This window comes from Periplaneta americana, chromosome 6 (genome assembly GCF_040183065.1).
Source record: "Periplaneta americana isolate PAMFEO1 chromosome 6, P.americana_PAMFEO1_priV1, whole genome shotgun sequence".
Taxonomy (NCBI): Eukaryota; Metazoa; Arthropoda; class Insecta; order Blattodea; family Blattidae; genus Periplaneta; species Periplaneta americana.
In genome coordinates this window covers 160,650,537-160,667,745 of record NC_091122.1, presented here as the reverse complement: position 1 = coordinate 160,667,745, position 17,209 = coordinate 160,650,537, and the positions used below count along the sequence as shown (strand labels likewise).

Below are 17,209 nucleotides of genomic sequence, written 5' to 3'. Positions count from 1 at the left end.
AGAGTATTTTAATGAAATTTTTTTTTAATTTAATTTACCGGAAACAACAATAAAAGTGGGAGAGTGATTTAAAAATCCATAACGCAGGAAGTTTAAAAATGGCGACTCAACATCCGATAAGGGCACAAATACCCACAAAATGTTATGCAATGCATTCCACACATATCAAAGGGTATTTTAATGAAATTTTTTTTTTAATTTAATTTACCGGAAACAACAATAAAAGTGGGAGAGTGATTTAAAAATCCATAACGCAGGAAGTTTAAAAATGGCGACTCAACATCCGATAAGGGCACAAATACCCACAAAATGTTATGCAATGCATTCCACACATATCAAAGGGTATTTTAATGCATTTTTTTTAATTTAATTTACCGGAAACAACAATAAAAGTGGGAGAGTGATTTAAAAATCCATAACGCAGGAAGTTTAAAAATGGCGACTCAACATCCGATAAGGGCACAAATACCCACAAAATGTTATGCAATGCATTCCACACATATCAAAGGGTATTTTAATGAAAAAAAATTTTTTGAAAATTTAATTTACCGGAAACAATAATAAGAGTGGGCGAGTGATTTAAAAATCCATAACGCAGGAAGTTTAAAAATGACGACTCAGCATCCGATAAGGGCACAAATACCCACAAAATGTTATGCAATGCATTCCACACATATCAAAGGGTATTTTAATGCATTTTTTTTTAATTTAATTTACCGGAAACAACAATAAAAGTGGGAGAGTGATTTAAAAATCCATAACGCAGGAAGTTTAAAAATGACGACTCAGCATCCGATAAGGGCACAAATACCCACAAAATGTTATGCAATGCATTCCACACATATCAAAGGGTATTTTAATGCATTTTTTTTAATTTAATTTACCGGAAACAACAATAAAAGTGGGAGAGTGATTTAAAAATCCATAACGCAGGAAGTTTAAAAATGGCGACTCAACATCCGATAAGGGCACAAATACCCACAAAATGTTATGCAATGCATTCCACACATATCAAAGGGTATTTTAATGAAAAAAAATTTTTTAAAAATTTAATTTACCGGAAACAATAATAAGAGTGGGCGAGTGATTTAAAAATCCATAACGCAGGAAGTTTAAAAATGACGACTCAGCATCCGATAAGGGCACAAATACCCACAAAATGTTATGCAATGCATTCCACACATATCAAAGGGTATTTTAATGCATTTTTTTTTAATTTAATTTACCGGAAACAACAATAAAAGTGGGAGAGTGATTTAAAAATCCATAACGCAGGAAGTTTAAAAATGGCGACTCAACATCCGATAAGGGCACAAATACCCACAAAATGTTATGCAATGCATTCCACACATATCAAAGGGTATTTTAATGAAAAAAAATTTTTTGAAAATTTAATTTACCGGAAACAATAATAAGAGTGGGCGACTGATTTAAAAATCCATAACGCAGGAAGTTTAAAAATGACGACTCAACATCCGATAAGGGCACAAATACCCACAAAATGTTATGCAATGCATTTCACACATATCAAAGGGTATTTTAATGATTTTTTTTAAATTTAATTTACCGGAAACAACAATAAAAGTGGGAGAGTGATTTAAAAATCCATAACGCAGGAAGTTTAAAAATGACGACTCAACATCCGATAAGGGCACAAATACCCACAAAATGTTATGCAATGCATTCCACACATATCAAAGGGTATTTTAATGAATTTTTTTTTTAATTTAATTTACCGGAAACAACAATAAAAGTGGGAGAGTGATTTAAAAATCCATAACGCAGGAAGTTTAAAAATGGCGACTCAACATCCGATAAGGGCACAAATACCCACAAAATGTTATGCAATGCATTCCACATATATCAAAGGGTATTTTAATGAAAAAAATTTTTTTTGAAAATTTAATTTACCTGAAACAACAATAAAAATGGGAGAGTGATTTAAAAATCCATAACGCAGGAAGTTTAAAAATGGCGACTCAACATCCGATAAGGGCACAAATACCCACAAAATGTTATGCTATGCATTCCACACATATCACAGAGTATTTTAAAGAATTCTTTTTTTTTTTCTTTTTTTTTTTTTTCTTTTTTTTTAAGTTGCTCATTTTTTCACCAAAAATACCATCCTCTCCCCTTAATAGGTGATAATCAGCAAGTTTGAGCTACATACCCACATGAACCAATATCGCTACTTTTCAGCAAAATGTGTGCTGAAGTTTGAAGTCTGAAGACGTCACAATTCAACGTACCTCGCACATCCTGCGGCTCTGTGTACCTCAGTGTGCTGATGTCTCGGAACAAGAACCTCAAGCACAGGTACGTGGTAAACGCCACGCAAAGGATGCCCACGCTCATGTGTATTACGAATATGTTGAAGTCCACACCCTGTAAACAACAATACACGTGTGCCATAATAAGCCGATTGCGCACGATATTGGCTGTAACATCCTGTTTATAATGCTAGGACGGCATAAAACGAAGTTATTTATTTTTATGCTCGATCATGCCGAAATGTAGTAATTATACACCTGGTAGCAACCCTTTAATGGACCTCATTAAAGTACACCTATTCATTAAAGTTCAGATGTTCCACCAATCATAAAATACCATTGTAGCAATATGAAAGCGCAAGTATCGATTATTCTCGGATATGCAATCGAAAGACAACTAGCGCGAGATTAGCGTTACTATTACTATAATAATTAGCGTTAATTTTAAATAATATTCAAATAAATTCAATTTGTCATCTCGTTTTTCAATGTCTAATTCAATTTCAAGGTTATATCAAGATTAATGTTTATTTTACTCTCTAGATTATATCAAGGTCAATGTCGACATTTGTTTCTCGGAAAAAAATCAATATTTTCGCGTCTGCGCACATCTCACAATTTACGAGGTATTGCACAAGGTCAGTTCCGCTCCTCAGTCAGATAAGAATAACATGAATATTTATGAATAATTTCAAGTCAGAAATATGGTCGAGCATAAAAAGTCGTATGAAACTTTGACTATAATAGTAATTAAGACGCTCGTATGAAAATTATGATACTCGCTTGCGCTCGTTTCATAAACATACTCGCGTCTTAATTACTACCATTATAGGCTCATTGCATAATGTACTGTTGTGTGTGTGAGCGCATTTATATGCTAATGATAAGAGTAATATTTAACTATGAATTGGCTTATTTTATCGCCCAAAGAAATCGTTTTATCTCAGCCTATAAGTAGCAGTAACAGTAATGAGAATGATAACTACAAGATCACTACTTATCTTTAGGAAGAAACTTTTTTTCCCCGTATGTATTTTAGGAAATGCTCTAGGCCAGAGATGGGCATCGTGCCTCGCTTGAGAATTTGTGCCTCACTGACCTTCACAGAGCTTATCGCTCTGAGTGACATCTTCACATTACCCCTTCCTCCCTCACGTAGTTTCTAGGCGTGGGCAGGTTCTATATCAGTTTCATAAGCAATATCAGTGGTGGCATAATGGCATTATCAAAGCAGTGTGTACGCGTTAGAAAACGATTATTTCTTGAGAAATGGGAGGAAGAGTTTTGTTGCTGTTTAGAAGGGGAGAACATACAATGTATGTTATGGTCGAAAATCCTATTAGGCATTAATAAATTTAATATACAACGACATTACTTCTTATGTCATAAAGAACATTCTGAATTAGAAGGTAAGACAAATTAAATGTAATTTTTCGTACTATGCCGAAGAAAATTTATGAGCTTAAAATTTGCATAGTATACTAAATACGACATTATACCTTAAACACGCTCCATTAAAAGGTAGCCTACGAGGAATTAAATGTTGTTTGTACGTATTATTTCCAAAAGAAATTGATTAAGAAATATGTCAAATGTGCGTAGAAAACGAAATATGATTTTCTAAAATTATTTTAGGTCGAGAACGTGCAAATCTATTAAGTAATCTTCAGAAACGCCAGAATATTCAAGAAAATAAACGTAGACAACGTGATGGAATATTATTGGCTAGTTACGCAATTTCTCGCCTGTGATTTAAATCAGTTCAGCGACGGAGAAACAGTAAAGAGGTTTATGATTAAAGCTGCCGAATTAATTTGCCAAATTGAATAAAAGTTTTCGAGTCTCTCACGTTAACCAAGCGCTTTCCTAATAATTCGCCACTGACCGCCTTAGCGATTACGATAAGGTGACGCAGGTCACAGCAGTTTATATTTCCCATCCTACTCTGCAGTCTCCTCTCCTAGTAAACAAAATATTTCAAATCGAGTGCCTCACGTAACCAAAAATTGTGCCCATGCATGCTCTAGGCCTATATTACATTTAAAACCTTTAAATTATGCAGCAAAGTACGTTAAAATGTAACTACATGTATCTCAGCTAGGGTACGTACAGCTTCGATAACGTCCGAGTTGGACGCTATAATGACGTTGGGTGGGTCTCCGACGGGGGTGATGCTGCCACCGATGTTGGAATAGATGACTATGGCCATCAACACGGGTACAGGGTTCAGCTCCATGACCTCACACAACCTGCGTCACAGATCACAAGAGAACAATTTTCAACCTTTCTATTATGACGCAGAAAACTCGTTCTTGTGATCAATGATTGCAAACCATTTCTTTTTCGGGCGGGCAGTTCTCACTTGCAAAAATGCCATTTGTTTATCAACCAAACTACAATTATAATTGATAATTATCAGTCACAAATATCTTACATTTTAGACCATTAAATTCGTAAGTAACGATGGATAGTTTTTATTATAATTCAGAATTAATATTAACTAAATTTCACTTAATCAAATACATAATGTTCAGCTTAAAACAGCACTAAAAGAAATTCAATATTTATGTAACAATTTATTTATTTATTTTTATTTATTTATTTTTATTTTTATTTTTATTTATTTATTTATTTTTATTTATTTATTTATTTTTATTTTTATTTATTTATTTTTATTTTTATTTATTTATTTTTATTTTTATTTATTTATTTTTATTTATTTATTTATTTATTTATCTATTTATTTATTTATTTATTTTTATTTTTATTTATTTATTTATTTATTTTTATTTTTATTTTTTTATTTATTTATTTTTATTTATTTATTTATTTTTATTTATTTATTTATTTTTATTTATTTATTTATTATTTTGCTAATAATTATTACATAACATATAATATATACAGAAAAAACTTTATCTCGCCCCTGAAAGAGGAGAACTCGTGTTCAGGGGCGGATTCCTGAATTGAAATTAATAATTATACAATACAATTTGTCTTATGTCTACTGTGCAATTATAGTATATAAATTTAAATTTACAATTTTTCAATTTTTATAAATTCCATACATAACTTTTTAAATTTAATACTAGAACTATTAGAATTGACAAGATTAGGATATTTAAATATAAATGTGTTATATATTCTTGGGCCTAAATTACTACTATGATTAAATACTGTAACAGTGTTGCATTTTGGTTCAAACTATCTTAAAGAATTCATACCTTTTGTTTCATAACTATGAGCATACAATTCAAAATTATTTCGATTTTTATGTATGAATTTTATTAATACAATATTACGTTAAGTACATTAAAGTCTAAAAACAAATTTTGAGACGGAAAATAAATAGGTTTATGAAGATATATTTTAATTATTTTCTTCTGTAATAAATAAAGTGGATTAAAATTGGATTTAAATGAGCTACCCCATCCTATAATTCCATACATAATTACCAATGGCATGGTTGTTTTGGTGTCTTAAAAACCGGCAATTGAAGGGCTCCATGCAAAAACGAGGTAACTCCACTTTTATAAAGTTATGGAAAACTATCAAAAAAAATCTAAAAAATTCAAATTTTTACTGAGCTTTCCTTTTTTGTTATATTATTGGGTTATTTTACGACGCCGTATCAACATCTAGGTTATTTAGCGTCTGAATGATATGCAGGTGATAATGCCGGTGAAATGAGTCCGGGGTCCAGCACCGAAAGTTACCCAGCATTTGCTCCTATTGGGTTGAGGGAAAACCCCGGAAAAAACCTCAGCCAGGTAACTTGCCCCGACCGGGATTCGAACCTGGGCCACCTGGTTTCACAGCCAGACGTGCTGACCGTTACTCCACAGGTGTAGACGCTTTCCTTTTTTAGAGCAAGGCTTAGGTACCTATGAATTTCATTTTATCACTCAATCATTTATTATAATAAGCAATTTAGGGGGGTAAAATAAAAAAAATAATGGAGCTACCCCCCTTTTTTGCAATAAAATTGGATATAATTAGCCTCTTTTGCACTGTTATTTCCTTTCGGAGTTTAAGGAAGCTACAAATTTTATTTCCGTATCTGTACATCTATTGTCAGGCAGTACATATCACTTGACGATAGGTTGTCAGAGGAAGAACAATTGTTTGTATGCATCTGAAGTCTGATTAGTGTAATATCTTAGGTCATATATGTAACAGATAGCTCATGCCTATGTTAAAATCGGCAGCACTTTGAAGAGAACAACCGCCAGGATCGCCACCCGTCCGCCGTAAAAGAACACGAAATGGCATTACAGTCGCTAATGCAATTCAAATGAGAATTATAACGTGACTCCTTATATAACAACTAGATGGCAGCATAGTAAACCAGACAAAAGTTGTTAACGTCAAAGCCTATGAGGCCGAGCTATCTGGGTATATATGATCTAGGGTAATATGTAGCTAATCGGCGATGTATGCAATGGCGAGGTAAAGGAACTGGCCACCTTACCCTATTATCTCCTGGCTTAGTTACCTCATAAGTGGTGCCTTGTTAGTCTCATTTGAGAGGTTCAGACCAGTCTTCGGACAATTGACTAAACAATATCCTCAGAGCTAGTCAACTAGGCACTTTACCACTTAGTTTTCACTCTAACACTATAAATCTATATATATATATATATATATATATATATATATATATATATATATATATATATATAATTTGAACTGGTAATGGAAATTACGGGAAAACGGCTGAACGGATTTTAATAAATGGCCCCTCATTTTGAAGCTTGGAACCCAAAGTTTTTCGGAAAAGTAGTAGTTTTCAGTGAAATGTCAATTTTCCTACATAATTTTCCTATTTTCCAAAATCCATCTGTTGTCAGTTTTGAGAAGTAATTTTATCGAATCACGGCCGACTTGATTGAATTTCAGAACAAAACACACACTACAATAAACAATAGACTATTACACGAAGGCCATGACCTGCAGGACTGCCGACATATTTAGAGCTCAATTCAATTTGTTATTAAAAACTGATTCTGCAGTGTATAATAATTTTCTGAGTACAGCTGTGTATTGGATATTCAAATCTACGAAACTTGAGGTGGTTTGATGACATTATTACCATTAGAAATTAAATATTATTATCATGATGCGTCTATTCTTCATTAATTGTACATAATATTGATGCTATATTGATGGCATGAAAGTGACACGTTTTGAGGTTATGTAAGTAAATGTAGAGAATATCTTAATTTAGATCTTCATTTCTATAATTTACTGAGTGACTGCTACATATAACTACAAAACTTAAGATAATAATATTGTTATTAAAAATCAAATATTTTTATACTTATTAAACCAGTGGGGTTGGGTCTTTTTCATATACTTAATGGCGGTGTAGTGTAGATATTGATATGTGTCACTGTCTTCAGTATTGGCTCGAGAGAGCGCAAAAATTACAGTTCCTAAGGAAAGATCAAAAGGTATTACTTACTGATAAAATAAGAGGCCTAGAAAATTTTGTAGTCTCCAGATCATTTCAGCAATATCTCTTAGTAGGATAAAATGATTTTACGCTCTGCATTTCAAGTTCTACGTGCAGCAGCTATACGAAAATGCTATTGTTCGAAAGCTTAGCAAACCTGACATTTTTTTAACTTTCGCCTACAATCCACAATGACCTGAAATAGCTACTGCTATCGTCCTGACATTGATACTTGCGTTTTCGCGTTGAAACTCAAAAACTGAAGTTGGATAGGTTCAAGAGAAAGTATTTGGCCTAAAAAAAATCCATTCAGAGGGAGTATGTTTCATTATTATGGAAGCAAATAACTATCAAAAAGAAAAGTATTCTTCATTGAAAATAAATCTGAAAAATTTTTATTTGAACGTCTAACGAACTTATATTGCAGCAGCATTTGCTGCACAAGCCACTAGTTTGTTATAAAATGATTTAGAGAGACTCTATAGGCCTACATACCTGATGGTGACGGGAGTCATGAGCAGCACTGTGGTGACGTTGTCCAGAAAAGTCGACAAGATGGCCGTGATTGAACACAGGGTGATCACTAGTGGCCACACTCTTCCATTCGTCACCTGTAGCAATTCATATTTTTGTCACGAAAACTTTAAAATGTAATACCATCTTCTTGTACTTTTCGTCATTCAACTACAGCCTACAGTTCCACAACTTACGATACAATTTCACGCCCACTTTTATTAAATTTCTGTAAAGTGACGTATCAAGATATTTTTGTTCCTAAGAAATCAAAATTCAAAATATCGAAAAAAAATTGAAATAGCATAATAAGTTTATCTTTTAATTTCGTAATACTTGTACGAATCAAATTACCATTCTCTGTATCTCACCTTGTATGCGTAAACAGCCAGGTAGTCGAAAATGCCAGTCTCTGAAAATATCGCCACCAAAATCATCATGGAAAACAGGAGGAGCAAGGTTTCCACATCAATCCAAGATATTAATTCTGCCATTGTCGGTCTCTGTAATGAGGTGTGAAATTTAATCATCAGTTTTAAACATTGACCCCTTCAGGCCTGATGTACATTATAGTGCACATTGCATATCAAGCTTTCAGATATAACTCCCTGTAAAATTGATTTGAATAATTTCGAGGGAAAAATTGTTCCGGGGCCGGGCATCGAACCCAGGACCTTTGGTTTAACGTACCAACGCTCTACTAACTGAGCTACCCGGGAACTCTACCCGACACCGATCCAATTTTTCCCTCTATATCCACAGACCTCAAAGTGGGCTGACAACCGTCAAGCAACCAACTTCGAGTGCACACTAACTCCGTGTGACTTAAAATGTGGTTTTCTGTTAACGAACAGTGACGTGTATTATGCAAATCAAGATTTCAGGTATAACTCCCTGTAAAGTTGATTTGAATAATTTCGAGGGAAAAATTGTTCCGGGGCTGGGCATCGAACCCGGGACCTTTGGTTTAACGTATCAACGCTCTACCGACTGAGCTACCCGGGAACTCTACCCGACACCGATTATAGTGTACATAGTTTATTTTTTTATTTTTTGGAATGTCTTCAGTACTTTTAAATATTTTGAAAAATTCAATGTGATAGAAATGGAGAATATTATTTTTGAAACATTTCTATACCCGAGTTAAAAATAAAATTTAAGATTTTGGGGCCCCAGGGGTCAAAATTGTTCCCAAAATTTTGATTTTCTGTGAAGACTTTCTTTGGGAATTTTGGATCCCCAGAATGATTATGTGACCAATTTTTTCATTTTTTTTTATAAATCCAGGTCTGAAGGGGTTAATTTATCATACATACCGGTACATATATTTCTCCTATCTGAAGCTGAAGTGATTATTCACATATGACTCTCCTGCTTTGTGTCCTATAGTATTTTACAATTCTGACTGGAGAGAGAAGACAACACTTTACTACGAAATGAGGCAATTTATGAGACCTAAATCAGGCAGGCCTACATAAACAGAAGTAGCTAGAGAAAAATGTCCAAAAGTCTCCTAAAATAAATTCCACTTAAATTCGCCAAAATTTGAATAAGTCTCTCTCTAGCGTGAAAACCCAACCCTGTTGTTGTTGTTGTTGTTGTTGTTGTTGTTGTTGTTGTTGTTGTTGTCGTCTAATGCCGGGCTTTGGCAACGAAGCCATTAGCGTTCTTGCTCGCCAATATTTCTCTGTGGTGGATCCATCAGGTAGATCTTCACAGGTTATGAGATGATCTTCAGTCATTTCTTCTTCTTTGTTGCATAGAGGGCAATTTGGATTTGTGTAAATTCCTATTTTATTCAAGTGTTTGGCCAAATAATCGTGTTCTGTAAGCAATCTGAATTTTGCTACTGCAGATTTACGTGGGATTTCTGGAATAATTTCTTTTTTTTTTTTTTATTAAAATGCTCCATTTTTTATCTTTGGCTTTGGTACATAGTGCTTGGTTTTGCTTGATTTTATATTTATTTTTAATTAGTCTTTTGATTGATGTAAAAGGTAGGCTTGTATTTGTATTCTGAATTAAATTGGACCCTTTTTTGGCAAGAAAGTCAGCAGTTTCATTTCCAGCAATTCCGCAATGTGCAGGTATCCATTGCAATTGAATTCTTTTGTGTAGTTTTTGAAGTTGTTGGATCATTTTGTGACATTCTTTAACTTGGATTGACATCATTTTATATGAATTTATTGCATATAATGCTGCTTTAGAATCAGAGAGAATGACAGCATTTTGAAATTTATCTATTCTGTATAGTAGGTGTTGGAGTGAGATATGAATAGCCATTATTTCCGCATCAAAATTTGTTGTATGATGTCCTGCTGGTTGATAAAATGAGAATAACGCACACGTAATTCCTGATCCTGAGTTGTTATCGATAGTAGACCCATCTGTGTAGATAACTTATGAGTTTACGTTATCGAACCTGTTTCTAGCTCAAAGAGATAGCTAATATGTTAAATCCCCAACACGTGGCAGAAAAGGGCTGACTAGCAAGGTCTGATGCACTACCTCATAAAAAGTGTTGGAGGAAGGATACAGCAATTGTATGGAAGAACACGATACCCAGACAATGTTTCCGTTCTACACAAGTTTCACTTCACGTTTTCAGAACTTGAAGCCAGTTCTACAACGTGAAAAAACGAATCAATCATTGGACTAACATTAAGTTAGTTGAGTAAGTGAGAATTTATAGCAATCCGAATTTATCAACACTTTCCTCTAAAGTCTGTTTGTAACAATGTAAAAATTAACCCCCCCCCCTCCTATAGAATTATCTCTTATACTGGGTGTTCAGTTCAAAGTGTGTCATGGCTCGCTGTATGCCGTCATGTGGCTAGCCGATGAGCCTAGAGAATTCAATCTTCCTACACTTCCGCAGAGGTGTATAACCTATGAGGTAGAGAAGTTGCCTAGCAAGTACGGCGTTCATTCTGAAGAGTACGTACCGATACGTACGGTAACGCCGGTAGTGGCAGGAATGTGAACTGTTTGGAAATGCGTACTGTCGGGATATGGGGAGAGGGTTAAGACGATTACTTACGTATTTGTTGACATTAACTTCGACGGTCAACATGGACACGGAGCATTTGATTTGTGTTGTGGAATGTTACCCGTACGCAACCGATGATAACAAATACCCTGCGTACGACTTGCCGGCGCAAAACACAGTTCGAAAGAGGTTATGGTAGCACACAGACCGTACAGACCGCCATCTGTTGCTACGACGTTCAGGTTATACCGTACACGTTCTCAAGTTCAGATTGAAGAACGCCTTAAATAATAGGCAACTTCTCTAACATATAAGCTGAAACTCGCTTCAAATCGGTGACCCAACAACAGTGACGTCATGACACACTTTGAAATGAACACCCAGTAGTTACCATTGGTTATTAATGGAGCAAGGGCACTAAGGAATTAGTACCAAAAGAGAGGGATTCTATCCGGTGCTGTGGAATGGACCTCGGGGTAGCTCAATGGTTAGAGCGTCCAGTAAGTAGAATAGGGAACCCGGGTTCGATCCCCGACGCTGGAGCGACTTTTTCTCCATTAATAACCAATATTTGGAACAAGCTGAGAGCAAGTATCAACAACACTCACCCATCTGAGCCCGCTTTTCGACTCTGATAGGCTGATGCAAATGGATGATGCATGTAAACCACATAGTATCAGCCTATCAGAGTCGAACAACAAACTGAAGGTCAAGTGAGTGCCGCATGCTACCATTTGTATCTGCCTATCAGAGTCCAATAGCGAGCTGAGAGTCGGGTTAAGTGTTGTTGATCCTTGCTCTCAGCGTGTTTCAAATAGGTTATAGTGTTATTACTTTACGGTAACATACAGCAGTTAAAATATGTAACTGCTAAACAAACTTAGCAATCAAGATGAACTAAGCAGCTATGGACTGTGCTAAGAATGGGAATTCAATCTATACACGTGGATTGTCTGGTGTACATAATCGACAAATCGAATGAAAAACATTGAAGCTTTACCTGCTTCATATAGCCTAAAGAAGGCTTTATAACCAGTTTAGACAATATTTTTCATGAAGCTCTCAGAATAAGAAACACTACAAAATAAATTTCACGTTCCTCATCGCGGAAAGTATCCAAAGCTATCGCATTCTATACAGCAGAAACGAGGGCAATAAGAAATATTTAATGGAACGTGACGACATTGTTGCCCGCCGCAACAAATTTTTAAAGAGTTAGTTAGTGAGGTTTAAAAAGGGCGAAAAACGAGGTAATTAATAAGATCTATAATATTTGTAGATAAGATTATTTTTAGCGATTTTTGTATTTTGCGTTCATATATGCCTATAGTTGAATTTGTTTTTGTCAACTTAATTTTGAAACGTCCTATACAGTAGCCCCGCCTCGAAGTGAAGTTAGTCAGACTGTTTGAAATTTCAGTGGGAAGCTTTCCTCTGTGTAAAAAACAGAGTATAGTTCATCTTCATTGCTCAGTTTGTTTAGATATTATATCAACTTCAACTATATTAGTCCCTTTATAACAAATCTGCATTTCTTCATAAATGTTGACATCACAAATTGAAAGCGTAAATGAGTAAGCCTAATTCATTCTGAAAATGAATAATTTCGAGGGAAAAATTGTTCCGGGACCGGGTATTGAATCCGGGACCTTTGGTTAAACGTACCAACGCTCTATCAACTGAGCTACCCGGAAACTCTACCAGACGCCGATCCAATCCCCCCCCCCCTCTATATCCACAGAAATCAAAGTGTGCTGACAACCATCTAGCAACCAACATTGAGTGCACACTAACTCTGTGTGACTTGAATTGTGGTTTTTTGTTTAAAAAAAATTGGATCGGTTTCTGATACAGTTTCCGGGTACCTCAGTTAGTAGAGCGTTGGTACGTTTAACCAAAGGTCCCGAGTTCTATACCCGGCCCCGGAACAATTTTTCCCTCGAAATTATTCAAATCAACTTTACAGGGCGTTATACGTGAAGATTTTCATTATACACGTCACTGTTCGTTAACAGAAAACCACAATTCAAGTCACACAGAGTTTGTGTGCACTCAGTGTTGGTTACTAGACGGTTGTCAGCCCACTTTGAGGTCTGTGGATATAGAGGGGGGGAAATTGGATCGGTGTCTGGTAGAGTTCCCGGGTAGCTCAGTTGATAGAGCGTTGGTACGTTTCACCAAAGGTTCTGGGTTCGATACCCGGCCCCGGAACAATTTTTCCCTCGAAATTATTCAAATCAACTTTACAGGGAGTTATACCTGAAAACTCGATTTGCTTTCTACATCAAATGGTAATAGCAAGATAATATTTGGCAAGATGAGAAAGAGAATTCGTCATGAGATTACTAGACATTCGTCTTGCAGTAAGATAAACCTGAAAAAAGACAACCAAGTAGTTAGCCGAAGTGGGAATCGAACTCACGCCCTACAACAGACTCAGATCTCGAGCTACCTCTGAACTACGTCAGTGGTGTATCTGCCTTACAAATGTTCAAATTATTCTCAATTATATTCCTTTGAAAAAAAAGCATGACAATGGTAGTCCTACTGTATCACATATTTCTTGTAAAACTATTAACGATAAAATAATTGCCGTTTATCCTTGACCAGGTAGGATGTTCTGATAATAACGTCCATTGAAACTTCCTATTTTCTTGAAAATAAAGCCATAAATACTTCCTTTCAAAACCACACATTTATGCAATCTTAGATTTCTCTGAAAATAATCTTTGCACGTAGACACTCTTAAAAAGTCAACAGGATGCTTCGACGGGAAGCGGTGTACTTACTTCATCCATAGCCGCTAGGATAGCCACAGACATGGTGGAGGCCATCATTGCAGCAAGTGTTCTAGGTGTTATCTGCAATAAAACACGAGTAATTAACTTCTAAACCTAAAGTACTTCACAAACACTTGAGACTGATATTATGCGAGGGCTTAATTTTCTGGCTCGTTAAGTCCTAAAAATTTAGTAAAATATTCACGCCGAAAACATCCTTAACACATCTGTTCCCAAACTTCTTGAAGGCACGGGCCACTTTTGGGCGAGATTTTCTTTTGAGACCTCTCTCTCCTCTACCGTAACGGTACTTAACCCCATTCAAAAAATACAAATTATTCTAAAATCGAAAATAATGATAATTTTACTCAAAACAATTGGGTACCACCATAAGAACAACCAAAATAGAAGTAGGGTTTATGGTGCAACAATCACACGAAATATTAAGGGGTCAGGTACAACTTACAGCAGTAAAATGTTGGAAATATTCAACATTTTTTTCTTCCATTACTGTATCTTGTACAATAATTAAAATTAGTATGTGTAAAACACTGTCCTGCTAAATGAAAAAATATATTTTTACTATTTAAAAAATTATTTACAATTTTTTTTTTCAAAATACAGTTCACTGTGCAGTGATGAAGCGTTTCCCACATAAGTAAAAAACTGTCCAACATTCTGTGATGAAATTTTTTGTACATATTTATGCTTGTCATATCTACAATAATATCCAAGATCACTTCTCTACCTTTGATAGATTGTTTGATAAAAAATAAATTCGTTTAAAAAATGGTCAAATATCAATATTTTCTTCTAACACAAAATAAAACAAATATTATTTATTACGGAATATAGTTGAAAGAGCATGATATTGTAAACATGAGTTTCAGCAATAAAATAAAAGAGTGAGAACATGAAAAAGTTAACAAGTTTATGAGTTATGGGGGAAACGCTCCATCACTGCTTCATACATATTTTTTTTAAATCGTAAAAATATTTTTTTCTCATTATTGTACAAGATACAGTAATGGAGGAAAAAAATGTTTAATATTTCCAAAAATTTTACTGCCGTAAGCTATACCTAACCCTTAAGTAAACACCATTTCTATTACTACCTTGGCGCTGCAATAATTGTTCAACAAAACGTAGTAAATTTTGTCAAAGGAAGAGATTTACAAATTAGTATTTTCAGTAAAATTTGTGAAGGTATGGGTTCATTATATCAACTTCTAACTTATTGCACACTGTCTACTCCAAGCGCTCAAGGTCACTCGACTTATCGCTCCCGTCATGCACTAAACTTACATCCTAGCTCAATCGATCGTCACTGGTTCTATTGTTCTACGTTGTTTAGTTATTGTGTATTACTTTTGTTTTAATCAGTACGATTTTCGTCACACAAGATTTCATGTAGAAAAGAGTAGCCATCGTTGCTTTTAATGTACCGTTGCCATATTCTTGGTCATATTGACTGTGTATGCGTGAAACGTCACCTCGAGGCTTCCCCTCGTGTATGTCACTGCTGAGTTGTCTTTGGTGGCGGCAGCAAACACGTGGGCTGAACAAGAAGCTCCGAAACGTTTTTGTTATTTTTACTGTAATTTTAAAGTAACTTTAAGTACAGAGTACATTGGCTTAATGAAATTAAGTTATGAAATGACATATGTAGCTGGAAGCAGCGTTCTGTCTGCTTTCTTTTTAGTTACCTATTCATAAATTTTGTATAATCTCTTCAGCGCTCTTTAAATGTGATTAGAAAATGGCGAAGTCGCTATGGATGGACCAGCTGGAGTTACCATGAATGGACTGCATTTTAAAATGGATCATTTATGGAAATCATTTCCCTTCAGGAAGCAATCACAATCAAGGCTCCTGGTTTTGTTTCATGTGTGAAGAAACCAACGAGAAAAATATGATTCAGTTTATGTCTTGCAGTAAATAGGTACATAATTCTTGTGCATGTATTAGGCGAAGTCAAAAGAAATACTTTGTTTGGCATGCGTGTCTTGAGAAGGAAGACTATTTTATCTACAGTATAAGAATAATCTCAGACTCTAGAAAATAATTTTATATGTACAATCACATCATTATGTTGCTGTCTTGTAACATTTGCTAACATTTTTAACTACTGTATTAGTTACTTTGAAATAGCCTAAAACTTTAAAATACTGAAATGACAAGGACTGTGTTTTTCATGCTTTTCAGTTTCAAAATTTGGATTAAAAGTATGTTCAACATCCATTAATCGAATCTATGTTTCTTCATTGTTATGATTTTTCCTGTGTTGACATTATTTTGAGATATTTTTTTAATTTTTCTTTTGGTCCATTCATGGGAACATGGTGGTCCATTCATAGAACTCTGTCGCCTTCATTGAACCAATAGCCGAATTTTAAATGAGCTAATCTTTAAACAGATATAAATAGGATGTAGTCCTGAAACACTTCATTTTATCATTCCTTATTAGTAATGTAATGTTCAAGCCTATGAACGGAATTTTAAGGCATTGCCTTTGTTAAATAAAATAAAAAATCTTTAGGTGGACCATTGATGGCTACTTTCCTTTACATGAGAATAAAACTAAAGAAGGTAGATTTTTGACGCTGTGAAATGCATTCGCTTACTCAGGTTAAGGTCCAGTTATGAGAATGACTGTCTTTCAGGATAAAGCGAGAGTTGGACTAGTCAAGTTCAGGAATCTATTACTTACTTCTAATATGATGAGAACGTACAGCCCCAACAACACTATGGCACCGTACACGATGCCACTATCCGTGTCTATTGGGGACAGATCGAAGTATAAAGCTGTAGGGAAGCTGCCATCCATATTAGTCTTCATCTCTATACGAAGGATGCTATGTGGTATTAATCTATAAGCAAGGATTCATTCTTTACTAGACACATATAAACTCTTGTGCAACACTTACGATATGGTTAAACTTGTCTAACAAGCAAACATACTGATGAGGACACATAAAAAAGTTAAATTTTTTTCTTCCACCGTGTTAATAATGTCAAAAAAGTGCTTACAGGAATTTTGGCCACTCGACCGCAATTACGAGGTCGTCCAGAAAGTGATTTTCCCTGGGGCCGTTTATAGAAAAAAAAGCACAATTACATGGAAAGATTTATTGAAACAGATACAGCAATTGTTGCGCTATTTGTCAACATATCCCCCACTGGAATTGAGACATTTGTC

The 17,209-nt window shown here is 34.9% G+C and overlaps 1 protein-coding gene across 2 annotated transcripts in view; it reads right to left on the bottom strand.

Annotated features, from left to right (window-relative positions):
- The window catches only part of hoe1 (OCA2 melanosomal transmembrane protein hoepel1), a 98,639-nt gene that overhangs the window by 28,094 nt on the left and 53,336 nt on the right, over positions 1-17,209 (bottom strand). For both annotated transcript variants that reach the window (XM_069829454.1, XM_069829455.1), the window contains 6 exons: positions 16,721-16,880; positions 14,020-14,091; positions 8,613-8,744; positions 8,224-8,339; positions 4,384-4,522; positions 2,253-2,388 (listed from right to left, as the gene is read on the bottom strand). In XM_069829454.1, coding sequence (XP_069685555.1) covers positions 2,253-2,388; positions 4,384-4,522; positions 8,224-8,339; positions 8,613-8,744; positions 14,020-14,091; positions 16,721-16,880 — 755 coding nt within the window. The remainder of the gene's footprint in view (positions 1-2,252; positions 2,389-4,383; positions 4,523-8,223; positions 8,340-8,612; positions 8,745-14,019; positions 14,092-16,720; positions 16,881-17,209) is intronic.